Genomic DNA, 16112 nt, shown 5'->3' on the forward strand with positions numbered 1-16112 from the left:
CTGGAAATTTCCAATTTTTGCCCCACAGCTCAGTAGTCATCTAACATTTCTCTCCCCCCCCCCCCCCCCCCCCCAAATAGCGAAAAGTACAATAATTGGGTTATAACGTTGTGAGGTGGAGGGGCCATAATGCGGGACTCATGCAATAAACATGCAATTGTAAACAAAATTGTAGAGCAAAAACCATCTTATATAGAGATCTAGAAAAACAAAAGCTTCTGATTTATGAATAGCACAAAACTTATTTGTATTTATGTTCCTTCCATTTCAGGCACTATTTGAAAAAACGCCGTCCATCAGCTGGTAACTTTCAATTAACACGATTGCTCATTGTCAGAAAGTTCTGGCCAAAGTGTTATGTAGAAAAGTGCCTGAAAATTCGAGAGAGCAAAAAATTCAAATTTCCCACATTGATCAAAAAACTGTAAGTATTAGCTTCCCCAACTGATTGCAATCAAAACTTTTTTATTAAACTATGAAAAAGATTAGAAAATTTGCAAAATCTTTTGGGGCATCCAATTCTTAAATAGAGACAAGGTTTCATAAAAATTTTGGTTCAAAAATGTCGATAATTCCTCGCTTATCTATCACTCTCTACTAAACATTAGACTACGTTCTTGAACAAAATTATATTTAAACAAGGTCATACATATATTCTTGACCATGATTGTAATTCAAAATTTTTCTGGAATTCTCCCCGGATCTTGGTGGCAGAACAAATAAGCGCTGAATCAGTCTAGAGACATTCTGTTTTTTTTAGGATGGCCAGTGTTCTGTCCATGTCACAAATTAATCTGGCCAGTCTTGATTGTCTGAGTAGAATTTACTGCATGAAAAATAGCATTTTCAACTTAACTCCCGCCAACAAGGTTTGCTTTATAAGCGTTTTGAACTTCCGCGTAAGTACTTGCAACATTTAATTTGCGTAGCAAGTCGTAACGACTAAGTTAAATGGGCTTTGTGGTATAAATGGTTTGCAAACTACTACAGTAATTACCAGTTATAAGTTACAAAAGTATTATATTATTCTGCTCAGATTTAACTTCGGCGAATGAGTAATTTTCAGACCAAAAATGATAAATTTAGCCTGGGCAAACTCTTTGGCCTCAATATAATAATATCGAAGAAAAACTGCACATAGTGAAACTTGAAATATTCTGGAGATGCAATGTTTCAGAAATGAATTAAGTTTTTGCTCTTGAAATATGCTGGTTCAGTGCTGAAATGCTCCGACCCAAGTCCGGGTCGCTCCTGTTCCTTCGATTGAGTAATTTTTCTTCCCATTCCATCCCTTTGTTCACTTCTTCTACCCTTGCTGAGAATAACATGTCTTGGCGAACTATTCTGTCCATATACACAAAAAAATTGTTCAATCTCCAATTCCCTCATAACTCTCCGCCGTTCTCGTGTAGCCATTTTTCTTTATTCACGATTGATTAACACTTTTAAGTTTTTCTCGCTTTCGTCGTACTTTTCCTCTGTTCGGATTTCTTCAGTTTGATTTCTTTGTTTTTTTTTACATAGCAGCTTCACGACTGTATTTTATGTATCTGACGTCAGAGTTTGCCTGGACCTTACCCCCGAGTCATTATAAGTACTGGGCAAGTCTAATTGCAAGTGTACTATCAGAACTGATTCAAAGCTATGACCAGGTCAATTTTGACGCTTGTCAGTCTCAGGTCAAAAATAATCCCAAAATTGTGACAGTTACAATTTTTTTTGTAACTCGAGTGTTGTGTTACTTAAGTCTTGGCCAACGTGTAAGACTTGTAATTCGACATTTCCAATTCTGGAAAATGAAATAACACTTGCATAAAATATTGGTCCAGTATTGACAGAGAACTGGAGTTCGGTACGGGTATACATCCTCAAATTGGTTGATTATCTGATTATTAAATGATCAAAAAACAAAAAACTAATTTTTGTATTTTATTATTTTTTTTGCAGTATTTTGAACAAAATTTAAAACTGATTATCGTTCCTTAAGGTTGTGTTGAACAAGAATTAGAAATAATTTCACGGAAATGCTGCTTACCAGATTTGTAAGCAGCAGGATTTCTGCGGGAATTTCTGTAAATTTTCAGAAATAAGCCCCAGAGATGCACTTAAGCGTATATGAGAAAAAACCATACAGTTTTTCCGCGAAAAAAAAATAACTCCAGGAAATGATACAAATGATACAAGTCATTTCATTGAAACAAATTGCATATCTAAACGAAAAAGATAACCATCCACCAAAATTGACTAACGAACAAGGCAGGCTGACATGAGGTTCCTACTCCCAAATGATTATTGTAGCATTAATGCAGCTTAAAATATCAGCCCACGCTTAAACCAGGGGTTATGAATAGACCACACTGTATCGCAAAAGTGTATTACAAGAACGTGTTCTATCCAAGGAACCTATGAAATGACTTTAAATCAACTTTGTCGAATAACTGGACTTTAATTAGATACAAACTATTCACGCTGATTCATTGTTTGACTAAAAATGACATGGTCCATTTTCGCTGAACTAGATTTATTCACACAGAATTTTTGCTTTTCACAATTTATCACGCCCGACATTTTATTGACTAAAGACTTTAAAACTGGAATTTAGTTCTAAAAAAATTGTTCCGCTCATTTTTTAACAAATTAAAAACCTGAACTACAAAAATTGGGTATCTTCATTGTGAAACAATGCGTCGAGGAAAATCATCTAAAATCCACATTTACGTCGTCGAAAATTTCATTGGTACAATTTTATTTTTCACTAATGCTTCATCTGCTGCAATTCTCTGGAACCACTTATCAATCAAAAATCTTCTTCGCTTGAAGAAAATGATGGTTCTTAATTTTGCGAGAGAAAACATTCGAAAAAAGTCACATTTTTAGACGAAGGCCGTTACAATTAATCTAATTAGTTTCATCCGAGCTTGTCATTCGACATTAGTCCGGTTCTGGTAGCTTTATCTTATGAATTCAAAAAAATTAGATCTAGAGGCAACTTCCAAATGTCTTTTGAATTGAACTGCTCTGAGACAATGTTGTTTAGTCTTGCTCCGTTGCAGTGTTAAAAAGTCAATTGTTCACAAAAAGCAGACTTATGAAAAAGTGCTCGAAACATGAAAGGTAATGCTCGACCCATGAACTGCCTCTATTTCAACAATTAAAATGCTCTTTTATCGACATATGAGAAAACCATGCTCGACACAAAATGCCTATAAAAAGAGCATGTCTTACCCCGTAGCCCAACATGCCCGTGAGAAGACTTTTGCGTAAATCATGAAATTTTTTTATATTACAAAGCAATTTTAGTCAATAAAATTTGTCTAGAATGCATGCAAATTCGTCGCCACTAGAATGCACGCCACTAGAATGCTTGTATAAGTTTTTTTGATTTTTGCCCGTTTGCAGTATTAGAATTGGGAACGAAAAAACGTTGATCTTGGAGACCTCTGAAGGTGTTTATAGTATCTCCATGAAGCTCTCTTCAAAAGTTGTCGGATATGACAATTACTTACTGAACATTTTGGGTTTTGTCGATGGGTCCCATTCCACACATGCCAAGAAGTTTAGCATACGGTGGATATCTGTTGCACAGTGGAATGGAACGTGCTTTAGTACCAACTGGTTGGGCTAGAAGCAGAAGTCCAATGTCATTGTAGGGATTGTATGTTGGGAAACTACAAACAATCAAACTGCAAAATTTCTAGAAACTCAAAAAGCGGAAAATTTTCAGAAAATAAACATTTTTACAAAAATTTTCGTGTTATCTCACGGAAAGCTTCACAGAACAATTAAACTTCAGAATAAGTTTTTAAAATAATAAGTTCTAAATATTTTTCAATAAAAGTGACTCTTGGCTCAATTTCAAAATTTAGAATTGTCGTACATAATTGTAAAAAGAGCGCGTACTGTCAAATTATTTCAGTATTATATATACCAAAATCAGACAGATTCTAATCGTTTTTAATTCTGAGTTTTTTCCTCGAACGCTCGATCGTGGATTTGTTTTTTTTACGGAAATGTATAGTTCATATTTCTCCATCTCACCCAGAAGAAATGATAGTTTTTGACCGATATTTCTAGGGAGAAAACGCTCTAAGTCCTTGTAGTATTTGACCGATATGGTGGTCCTGTTTGACCGTTTTGAGAATTTAGGAAATGACCTTTTTTGACCGTATTTTTTAGAAGATGACCTTTTCATTTCATCTTTTTTGCAGCTGATTCGGAATTGACTGGCTCTTGAGCTATATAGTACTAAGTTGATTATCCAATAAAAAATATAAAATAAATACAAACATTACTCTTATTTGACAGCTCATCAATAGGTTAGAGAAGACAATAGTGTGAGGATTAATTGAAGCAGCTTTAAACTTGTTTAGACCAGACACCTTGTACAATAATGCTAGATGATGAGTATGCCTGGGCATTCTGTAGGTAACCGATTGGCTTACGCGACGAGGTGCTGCGGCATCGTCCGCAGGTAGGGGTAGGGTGTCCCAACCCCAATCCCCTAGTGTCTCTACCCTTTGGGGTGTAGATGCTAAGGTGCCCCAGTTTCTTCACGTTACTCAACTATTGCGAGAAAAAAAATAGTGAAAACAATTAAATGGAAAAAAATGTTTGGAGAGTACGTGAGCATAGTTTTCCTACTGTTTCTTACATTCTGACGTAAGCAGGATGTGGAATCTTCCGCTCCACTAGGATTTGATCCTTTCTCCCTCTCTTGATTGTGAAATCTCCAGTGTGGACAATCAGGTCAGACACTAGAAATATTGCAGTCATCAACAGTACAGATCTTTGCCATCGACTAGGAACAGGGCCGTTTATACTTGGCATCAATTCTTACGAAAGAAGATAAGAAAAGGATTTTTTATTGAAATCCATGTGTCCCACATCAACATGAATCATAAACACAGCCATCTTATATTTCTGATTTAGAATAAGAACAAGGAGGCTCGGTAATGTACGTTCGCACATAATATTCCCACCCCACTCATCTACAAATTTGGCTGAATTGTCAGCCAACTGAGGAAGAGACCTGCCATTTTTAGGAAAAGAAAAAAAATCAAACAACAACAAACATTAACAACCAAAATTCAAAGTCCATTTTTTCAAAAAAAACTACCTGATAACAAAGTCAAAATAGTGTCAACTATAACCTAAGCAAAACAAACTAGTTTTCGGCCTCTAGAAAAAAGGGACACGTCCATGATGAGACTCGGTAACGAGTAGAAAAAAAAGAACGAAAACGGCAAAGTTGGAAAAATACGATTATGCTTTCTTGAAAACAAATAATTTCAAATGATGAAAATCATTAGATATCAATCGAAATCTTTTCTTACGTTTCTGTTCATTCATACCGCATTGTGACTACTTCCAGATTTCGCATTATCTAGTCGTAGGTCTTAAAAAATTAAACGACAAAATCAGACGGAAATAACCATCAAATTTTGCGTCGAAGTAAACAGCGTCGAAGCAACTAAAAACATAATCTAATCCGAAAAAAATCAAATCAACTGTGCCTTCTTTGAACAAAAATAATGAGATATGTGACCTCTGAATAAATCGAAAACAATTTATATCAAAGCATGCGATTACGAACAGAACAAATAATAGCATAAATTCAAAAAGTAAACAATAATATTTTGCAATGAAACTAGTATTGAAGTCGTTTTAATATTATTCGAAATCAATTTATTTCAATGACAAAAACACTCACTATCAACTGAAATCATTAAATGTGTGTCTCAAAATTTCTTTTCTTTTGCAAGAGAAAACCATTGAGATCTTTCATTATTCAGAACATGTCCCACGTCTACAAAAGGAAAAAAAAGGACAAAATTAAAGTTTAATTTAATTTTTGTTGCAAAAGCTGGTATCGAAGTGGTTAAAACAATGAGCAACGCACAAAAAACCTTAGATATGTTCAATTGTGTCTTTGCGCAACACCAATAAACTTATATCCGACGTAGTTAATGAGACTAGGCAACAAGTAGACAAAAAAAGAACAACAAAATGCAAACTAAAAAATCATCTTTTTATTTTTAAAACAAATGGTTCCAAAGTAAAGAAAATACCACCGAATTTAAATCAGTAAATGGGTTCCTTTTTTCTTCCATAGGAATCCCTAACAGCTGGAATTATCTAGAGTTTATCGTTCGACTACAAAAAAGAACAACAAAGAAGGACAAAAATCAAAAATAAACTAAACTTATCGAGCAAACAACGGATATCGAGGCCGTTGAAACAGTAAGCCATGCAAAAATACCATTCAATTTTTTCAATTAGATTTTTTTCAACACTAATAGTTTTATTTACAGACTATAAATTTTGAGATTAGGTCATTAGTAACTATAATTTTAGGTCATTAGGACTATAATTTTAAACTTTCTAGGAAAACAGTTGGATATGTAATTAGTGCACATTGATCTGAATTGTTCGTTTTAATTATACTTTGTTTGTTTTAAAAGTTCGTGTTTTCAAAAGTGAATACGGCCAAAAGACTTCGACTAAAAACTTGATTGTTTTTCAAGAGATTTTTTAGGAAGTCATTTGAACCTCTCATTAGTGACTAATGAACCTCTCATTTCAATAATTGTATTCTCTGTGAGTAGCGTGTAGTTCTCCTTGTGGTAAAAAAGCAAAAAATTCAAAAATGATTTTTCAAAAACATCGACTGACTACAATCCAATTTTTTTAAGCCTTCAGAAACAACCATTGGAATCAATCTAGCCTTGCTATTGCCGTTCGTCTATTAAGAATACGTAATTGTTCCGAATGTTGGACATGGATAATTTAATTTAAAAATCAGCTTATCAAAAATATTGACTAAAAAGCTTATGTCGTGCCATTTGTGATAAAAAAACTTAATTTTAAAAAATTTAATATAACTTTTCGCCAAAAAACGTTGTTCTCACTGTTCAGAAACGTTCTTTTGTTTTTTAGGTAAAACCAACATCACTATCATTAAAAACTTTTTTTATTTTTTTGCAAAATTGGAAAAAATGCGTATAACTACGAACACTTGAACAATAGGTACGAACATCAGTCAAAGCTTCACAATTTTAAAAGTTTGATCCTCGATAACTCTGGGGGAAAAACAAAATTTAAAAAGTCTTTTCAATTTCATATATATATATATATATATATATATATATATTTATATATATATATATATATATATATATATATATATATATATAAATATACATATATATATATATATATATATATATATATATATATATATATATTTATGTATGTGTATATATATATATATATATATATATATATATATATATATATATATATCGGCTACGCTGAACAGACTTTTAATTATGCCACTCACAATCCTCAACAATGAATTTTTTTGATTGAACAAAACTGACTGAACGAAAAACCCGTTTGATTACATAGATCTTTCCCAACTAAAGTGCGTCGCGTGATTATAGCGTGAACCGATATAAAAACGAAAGGTGTTTTTGGTTTTAGCGGAATGGACTATTGTTTGTTTTTTATGTATATTTAGGGAAAATTTGAAAAAAAAACTTCGTTACGGAATTTACCTATGCCCTGGCTGAAAAAACTACATTCAACTATACAACCCCTGATTTTATGTGTAATAAGGAAAATAATCGTAATCAGAGTTGTACCTGTTGTTTTAGTGACAGTGTTATGATAAAAATTAACCTGTAAATTTCAAATTCTTTCTTTTAAAATGATGGCATGATGCATCTAAGAAGCAACTACTTTTTAATCTGTAAAAAAATGTGTCAGTGCTCTCACTTGAGATGACTCAGCAAAGGTTGTGCGAATCTGAAAACATAACTTTCGGCATTTTTGCGTTAAATGGGTGCTTTGAAACAACAATGAGGAGTAACAGGAGGTTGCAGATAACATATTGTTTATTAAGTACCACGGGTGGCTTTGCAGAAAAAAACAGTATTAGACTCTTTTTTATTTTAAAACTCAATTCAGAGTTTTTTTAAATCTCGATTTAAAATCTTGATTTCCATTTGGTTAGTAAATAGTTTGTTCAGGCGCAACGTTTGGAGTTTTTGAGTTTGAAATTTGACTACAATTAAAATAGAAATCATGCAAATAATTGAGGCTAGAAAATGAAATTGGTGCCACAATTTTTCCAATAAGGATTGTGAGACCACTTTTTGGACAACATTTCATTTTATCAGGAGGTTTTCGTTTACAATGTTGAAGTTCATTTCTTCAAAAGATCATTAGAATTATCTGAGTGTTAAGGGGGTTAGAGGTGATTCCATAAATTTTGTCAGGTTTTCAAGGTCTTTTCAAATGTTAACTTCACTTTTGTAAAAGTTTTTTGTAAATAAATTTTCGTTTTTCAGTTGGCGCCTATTTAAATTTTATAGCATAGTTTGTTATTCAGTTAGCAAACATTTTCTCCTTTCCTGTACATTTTGGGCCGTTGCATTTATATGAGTTGAGAATATATGTATGTATAGATTATCTATCTCTAAAATGTCATCTTCGAAAAAAATGCCTTAGCAACATACGTTGTGTTTTGACACAGTTCAGCGGAAATGGCAAATTTTTTCAGCTGAATTTTTTTAAAAACGTCAAAAACTCTTTTATTTGATATTTTTGAGAATCTACAAGGCTTGAGTAAACCTCCATTATCAGAAAACTCTTTTTAGCGCCTTTTTTTGAGATAGGAAAACAAAGCGCGACACAACAAACGGTTAAACCTTAGGTTTTTCATGTCAAGGAGGTTTTTGATTCTGCGTAAAACCAACAACACTATTGTTACCAATTTTAACTTGGTAACAATAGCACAAAACTACGGAAATGTGAACAATAATTACGAACATCAGTCAGAGGTTCACAAAAGTTTAAGATTTTAAACCTCAATAACGTGGAAAAACGAAAATAAAAAGTCTTTTTTGCTTTTTATCTATATATATATATATATATATATATATATATATATATATATATATATATATATATATGTTACGCTGAACGGGCTTTTTAATGATACTACTCGCAACCCTTTACGATGAATTTTTCGATTGACCAAATATGACTAAACAAAGAAAACGTTTGAGTATATAGTTCCTCCACCACTAAAGTGGGTCGGAACAATTATTCGGGTTTACAACCCATCCTAGTACACGTTGTATTGCAGTTTCTAGTTCCTATTTTTGCTTTGAGTTTCAAAAATTTGAGTTTAATTATTAGAAAAAATTTATTATGATTTTTTCTTATAATTTAGCGTGAACGGATATAAAAACGAAAGGTGTTATTGGTTTTTGGCAGAATAGACCATTGTTTTTTAGGCATAGTTAAGGAAAATCGGAAAAAAACTGGTTTACGGAACTTAAGAGTGCCCTGGCTGAAAAACTACATTCAATGATACAACCCCTGATTGTATATATAGTAATGATCATAATCGCAATCAGGGTTGTACTTGTCGTCTATCGTGCCTGTGTTATGATAAAAAGTAACCTGTAAATTTCACAGTCTGCCATTCAAATGATGGCATGATGTATTTATGAAGCGACTATACGTTTTAATTTGTAAAAAAAAATTGAGAGAGATCTCACATCAGATATCTCAGCAAAAGTTGTGCAAATCTGAAAACAAAACTTTCGGCAGTTTTTGGGTTAAATGGTTGTTTTGAAAAGACACTGAGGAATAACAGGAGGTTGCATTGTTATATTAAGTACCATGGGCGGCTTTGAAAATTGCAGTAACAGAAAAAAAAACATGTTTTGCCAGATTCTGTTTAAATTTTCAATTTCAAATCTTGATTTCCGTTTGTTTCTCTAATACTTTGTTCAGGCCTATTCTTTGGTGTTTTTTGAGTTGGATTTTGAATACAATGAAAGCAACAATGATTCAAAAGACGAGTAAAATAAGTACCAGAATGTTTTTCAACTAAGCTTGAGAAAACATGTTTTTACATAAAATTTCCTTTTCTGGAGAGGTTTTGGTTTACATTGTTGACAATAACTTAGACCAATCTTTTAAATTTCTTGAGTGCAAGGGGGTTAGTGTTAGTTGCATATAATTTACCAAGTTTTTCGATACCGTTTCCACATATTAGGCAGTGTTAACTTCACTTGTTTTCTAAATAAATTTCCGTTTTTCAGTTCACGCCTATTTAAATTTTATACCATATTTTCGTTATTCAATTGCCAACAATTTTCTCCGTTGCACTTTTTGGTCGTTGCGTTAGTATAACTTGAGAAAGTTGTTTCCGTATAGATGTTCCAAATCCAAAGTGTTATCATCGAAACATTTGCCTGAGCAACAAATGTTGTGTTTTGACACAACTCAGCAGAAATGACAAATTGTTTTAGCTGAAATTTTAAAAAAAGAGAGACAAAAAAGCATTTATTTGTGTTTTCTGAGTATACACAAGGCTTGAGTAAACCTCCATCACCATGAAACTTTTTTTCGCGCTATTTTTTAGATCTTATAAAAAGGGGAAAGACGACAACCATTTAAGTCTTAATTTTTCTTGTCAATGAGCTTTTTGATTTTGCTTCAAAAGTTCATCCGTCTTCGTTTATAAATTTTCGCTCCAAAAATGTGACATCCTGAACTATAATTAGGTCATTTTTACTTACACATAGTTCAGAAATTACTAAATTAGATGCTGTGTGCTTCTCAAAAACAATAACGAATCTGGTTGTAGAATTTTTTTCTCGGTTGTCAGAGAAAAATTCTCAGAACAAGTTTCTGCACCACTAAAAGTTTCCAAAATTTCGACCTTACCGCACTGAACCAGAATTATTTCAATTTTCCTTTTGTAAGCATTTCAGTTTTGGCTAAAAATTGAAACCAAAAGATGAAATCGTTCAAATTTTGACAATTGTTTGCAGAGCAATATTGGGTTTAAAAGAACTAAAAAAAAGATTGAATGAATGAAACCAGCGTAAAGAAAGTCAAACGGTTTTCACGGAAAGTGTTGAATAAGCGTGAAAGGAACTATCTTTTTGACAAAAAACAGCATTTGCGATGAATTTTTATTGAGAGCTCAAATTCAGGAGAAGATTATGTAGCTTAATATTTAGCCTGTTTTGATTACAAGACAAATTTTTGATTCTAAAATGCAAGTAAACTTAAACAACTGCATCCGAAAACATTAATGACCTACGAAAAACTGTAATTCAGAACAATTGTGTTGTCAATTGCTGAACTAAAGATGTTAGCAAATTTCTCAAGGGAGCACACATAAGTAACGACAATGTAGCAATGGAGACATGAAGTTAAAGCAAACTAGCCAATTAAATTAATTACCTCAACATGAGTGGCGTAGGATTACAAAACTAAATCTTGTAATCGAATGATAAAATAAAGAAGTTCAAAAATTAATTCCCTGGAAAATCATAAGCCTAAATAACATTGGAGAAAGCCTAAACAACATGACACGAAACCAGATGTTCTGAAAACTTTAGCTGAATAATCGAAAACATGGCTCAAACACATGTAAAAAGAAACAACAGAATCAGAGCTATGAGCTTATATGGCATCAAAAAAATTCTTTCCACTAAAACGCTCTAAAAGCCCCAAGGGTTTGTCTTAGATATGTATTCGTAGCCTTCCACAGAACCAATGCTTTTTATTTTTTGTCTTCTATGTTGTTATTTCCATTCTCACTGAAACTTACTTTCTGATATTGAGGTTGATCACTTGCTTGCCAATTATTTGACGAGCAACGCGTTCTTGTACAAAAATAAATTGAATTGAAGGAAAACTGCCTGTATATTCGCAAGTTTTTTTGGAGCAAATCTAGGAGAATTGAGCAAATGAAAAGAAATCAAAAGAATCTGCTGAACAGTTTTTGATAGACAAAGCACTGTGTTCAGATTATGGATACAGAAGTGTTTATAAAGCAATTAAACCTTATTTGACATGCCATTCTTAAGATGGAATGAAAATAGTCTTTCGAATTGAAACTTATACGGCAAAAATAATGGAAAACAAAGCAGAAGTTACTAAATGAAATTATAATACAATGCAGAATAGAGGAGGACAATTTCCTGTTTGAATTTCAGTGAGTTCAAAAAATAAAAAATTTGGATTTTTGTCTCATTAGATTAAATGAGGCAATGTTTATCGAAGCAAATAGCCCTCACCATTTTCGAAAATTTGGAAAAAAAATAATTTATTTTGAGCTACGATGGGTTCTAAATCAATACAAAACTAAATATGGCAAAGTTGATCGAACTAAACTAAATAAACTCTATTAGATTAACGACAAAGCAACTATTGGGATAAAAAAGGGGGGAACATGATAGCAAATAAATGACTTTTCATGGAAAAAACAACAGAAAAGAATACCTCAAAATTGCCAATAGTTTTTAACAAAGATATATGAATGTCATTAAAAACGGTTAGTTGTATGAAAAAAAGCCGAAAACAAAGTTGTTGTCATCTAAAACAAACACTTGCGATAATCCAATTTATTTGCGTCTAGGCAAAACACAAAAGAGCGGAATTCTGAGAAGTGGTTATTAACATGTTTAAATATTAATTTCATAAGAGAAAATGATAAAGATTTATAAACCCCTCAAAGAGACAAAATAATATTAGTGATTCTGTTTGGATCAAATTGTCGAAAGCTGACGAAGCAGCTGTAATGAAAGTGACGAAGCAAGAAATTAAAAACACCTGATCCAGGATTCTCTCAAAAAGCTAAATTTCTTCAAGAAAATAATAGTCGATTAGGTTTTGAAAGGCCTCGACTATTAACTGCCACCTGTGTGAAAATGTTTTTAACTTTAGATGTTTTTCTGAGGACCTAGCAACGTGTAAAATATATCGGATATGCGAAAGGTATGCTTTAAAAACTTTTTCGAAGTTTCAAATTCCTTAAAAAATACTTTCAGTTCTCAAATTCTGGGCGTAGAGAGCTCTGAAATGATACCACATCTTTTAGTTTGGGATGCCCTCAAACACGTGAAAAAAATTGGAGCAAAAAAAATCGGCCTTGAGTAAAGTTATCTCATATTTAAAAAATGTGGCAACAATGAAAATAAAATACAGGCTATCATTGAGTTTTTTTTCTATTTTGAGAAAATGATTTGCAAAATTCTTGTTGTGAATTCAGATTCGGTAGGGATGAGTGGGTGAAAAAGGGACTCAAAACCTTGTAGAGTGATGTTAGGTCCGTTTTAATGAGTCTGATCCTTTTTTTCTACGCGCTGGTGTCTACAACGCTTTTGCGCAAGCTCTGATTTAAAAATTTTCTGAAAAAAGGATAAACTTTACCCGTTTTCAACTCCTAAATTTTGTTCAAGAAAAAATTGTTCATCTTACTTGCTTCATACTTTTTTATTTGTCAAGCTTAATATAGAACTTAAATTGAGTCAATCATGCACGTAATGGAAAGGTTTGTCAATTCTGTGGTTTCCCTAGTTGGGCTCTAACCTGCAAACTGATGCATGCAATGGGCTGCAGTCAAAACCCAGCGGAGTGCAATAATTGACCCCCCACATTTGAAGTAAGAGCGGTATTAAGCTATGAATAAGAGCCGAACGGGCGCACAGCCGAATGAGATAAAATTGAAAATCAGAGCCGAATGCTTAAATTTGATTGGCCAAATAATGTGATTGATTCAGATTGAGGATCTTTTGAACAATTCCCCCTCTTTGCAAAAGGGGGCTATTCTTGAATAGAATTTAAGAGAGCCATTTATGAACCAATGGCGACTGATAACTTCTTTCCACGCATGCACACATTATGTTAAAATGAATAGAATAAAATACGCCATATTATGGCAACTAGCCGAACCGGAATACAAAGCAAAAAGAATTTCTGACTGGCGATTTCCGGATCACATTCATAACTTAATGTCAAACTTGCAATTATTTATGAAGAAATTTGCAAATTTTGTAAAATAAAGCAATAAATTTACAAACATTTGCAAATAGGTCTGAATATTTTGGTCTCTTATAGTTCGCAGTTGGCTTGTAGGGTGATTTTACCCCACAAATTGTTTACAAGGTGTACTTTGAACATTTTTCAAATAAAATAAGCAATCACTGAAAAATGGTTAGGAAAATAACTATTGGGATAAAAAATGGGGGAATGTGATAGCAAATAAATGACTTTTTCAGGGAAAAAAACAACAGAAAAGATTACTTCAAAATTGCCAATGGTTTTTAACAAAGATGTTTAAATATCATTAAAACGGTTAGTTCTATACAAAAAGCCAAAAACAAAAATTGTTGTCATCTAAAACAAACACTTGCGATAATCCAATTTATTTGCTTCTAGGCAAAACATAAAATAGCGCATTTCTGAGAAGTGGTTACTAACATGTTTAAATTTTAATTTCATAACAGAAAATGATAAAGATTTATAAACCTCTCAAAGAGGCAAAATAATTTTAGTGATTCTGCTTGGATCAAATTGTCGAAAGCTGACGAAGCAGCTGTAATGAAAGTGACGAAGCAACAAAGAAATTAAAAACACCTGATCCAGGATTCACTCAAAAAGCAAAGTGTCTTCAAGAAAATAATAGTCGATTAGGTTTTGAAAGGCCTCAACTTTTAACAGTGAAATTAATAGGCCTCAACTATCTGAAATTTTTTTAACTTCAGATGTTTTTCTGAGGTCCTAGCAACGTCTAAAATATATCGGATTTTTTAAATTTCGTTATAAAAGTTTTTCAGAATTTATTGAGTACAAGTTTTTTGACCAACTTAATATTTGCTGACGATTATTGGGTGGCGAGAAACCACAATGAGGGATATATATTTTGACTGAAAAGGGCAACAAAGCGCCAAAAGTATGCTTTAAAATCTTTTTCGAAGTTTCAAATTCCTTAAAAAATAATTTTAGTTCTCCAATTCTGGGCGTAGAGAGCTCTAAATTGATATCACATCTTTTAGTTTGGGATGCCCTCAAACACGTGAAAAAAATTTGAGCAAAAAAATTGGCCTTGAATAAAGTTATCTCATATTTAAAAAAATGTGGCAACAATAAATACAAAATGTATGCTATCATTGAGTTTTTTTCTATTTTGAGAAAATGATTTGCAAAATTTTTGTTGTGAATTCCAATTCGGTAAGGATGAGTGCGTGAAAAAGGGACTCAAAACCTTGTAGAGTGATGTTAGGTCCGTTTTAATGAGTCTGATCCTTTTTTTGTCTACGCACTGGTATCTACAACGCTTTTGCGCAAGCTCTGATTTAAAAATTTTCCGAAAAAATGATCAGCTTTAGCCGTTTTCAACTCTTAAATTTTGTTCAGGAAAAATTGTTCATCTTACTTGCTTCATACTTTTTTATTTGTCAAGCTTAATATAGAACTTAAGTTGAGTCAATGATGCACGTAATGTAAAGGTTTATCAAATTTTGTGGTTTCCCTAGCTGGACTCTAACCTGCAAACTGATGCATGCAATGGGCTGCAGTCAAAACCCAGCGGAGTGCAATAATTGACCCCCCACATTTGAAGTAAGACCGGTATCCAGCTATGAATAAGAGCCGAACGGGCGTACAGTCGAATGAGAAAAAAATGAGAATCAGAGCCGATTGCTTAAATTTTATTGGCCAAATAATGTGATTGATTCAGATTGAGGATCTTTTCAACAATTGCCCTACCCCTTGCAAAAGGGGGGCTATTCTTGAATAGAATTTAAGAGAGCCATTTATGAACCAATGACGACTGATAACTTCTTTCCACGCATGCACATATTATGTTAAAATGAATAGAATAAAATACGCCATGTTATGACAACTAGCCGAACCGGAATACAAAGCAAAAAGAATTTCCGCCTGGCGATTTCCGGATCACATACCTAGCTTTAAATTATTGTCAAATTTGCAATTATTTATGAAGAAATTTGCAAGTTTTGTAAAATAATGTATTAAATTTACAAATATTTGCAAATAGGTCTGAATATTTGTGTCTCTTATAGTTTGCAGTTGGCCTTGTAGGGTGATTTTACCACACAAATCGTTTAAAAGGTGTACTTTGAACATCTTTCAATTAAATCAAGAAATCTCTGGGAAATGGTTAGGAAAATAACCCACATTGATAAATTAAGCAGAGCTCGACTGGAACGAACTCGGCCCATCGTTTGCAAGTTTTTGCAAACTTAACATTAATTTGCAACATTTTGCAAATTTGA

General features: G+C 32.8%; 1 protein-coding gene across 1 annotated transcript in view; it reads right to left on the reverse strand.

Moving 5' to 3' along the window:
* The window catches only part of LOC142347934 (uncharacterized), a 21819-nt gene extending 8330 nt beyond the window's left edge, over positions 1–13489 (reverse strand). Inside the window, exons 1-3 of the mRNA XM_075399099.1 lie at positions 13405–13489; positions 4652–4754; positions 3507–3668 (exon numbers count right to left, since the gene is read on the reverse strand). Of these exons, the coding sequence (XP_075255214.1) occupies positions 3507–3668; positions 4652–4754; positions 13405–13420 (281 nt within the window). The 5' untranslated portion in view covers positions 13421–13489. The remainder of the gene's footprint in view (positions 1–3506; positions 3669–4651; positions 4755–13404) is intronic.
* Between the last annotated feature and the right edge of the window lie 2623 nt (positions 13490–16112).

The sequence above is a fragment of the Convolutriloba macropyga genome, chromosome 10 (assembly GCF_964194025.1).
Source record: "Convolutriloba macropyga chromosome 10, txConMacr16.3, whole genome shotgun sequence".
Taxonomy (NCBI): domain Eukaryota; kingdom Metazoa; phylum Xenacoelomorpha; order Acoela; family Convolutidae; genus Convolutriloba; species Convolutriloba macropyga.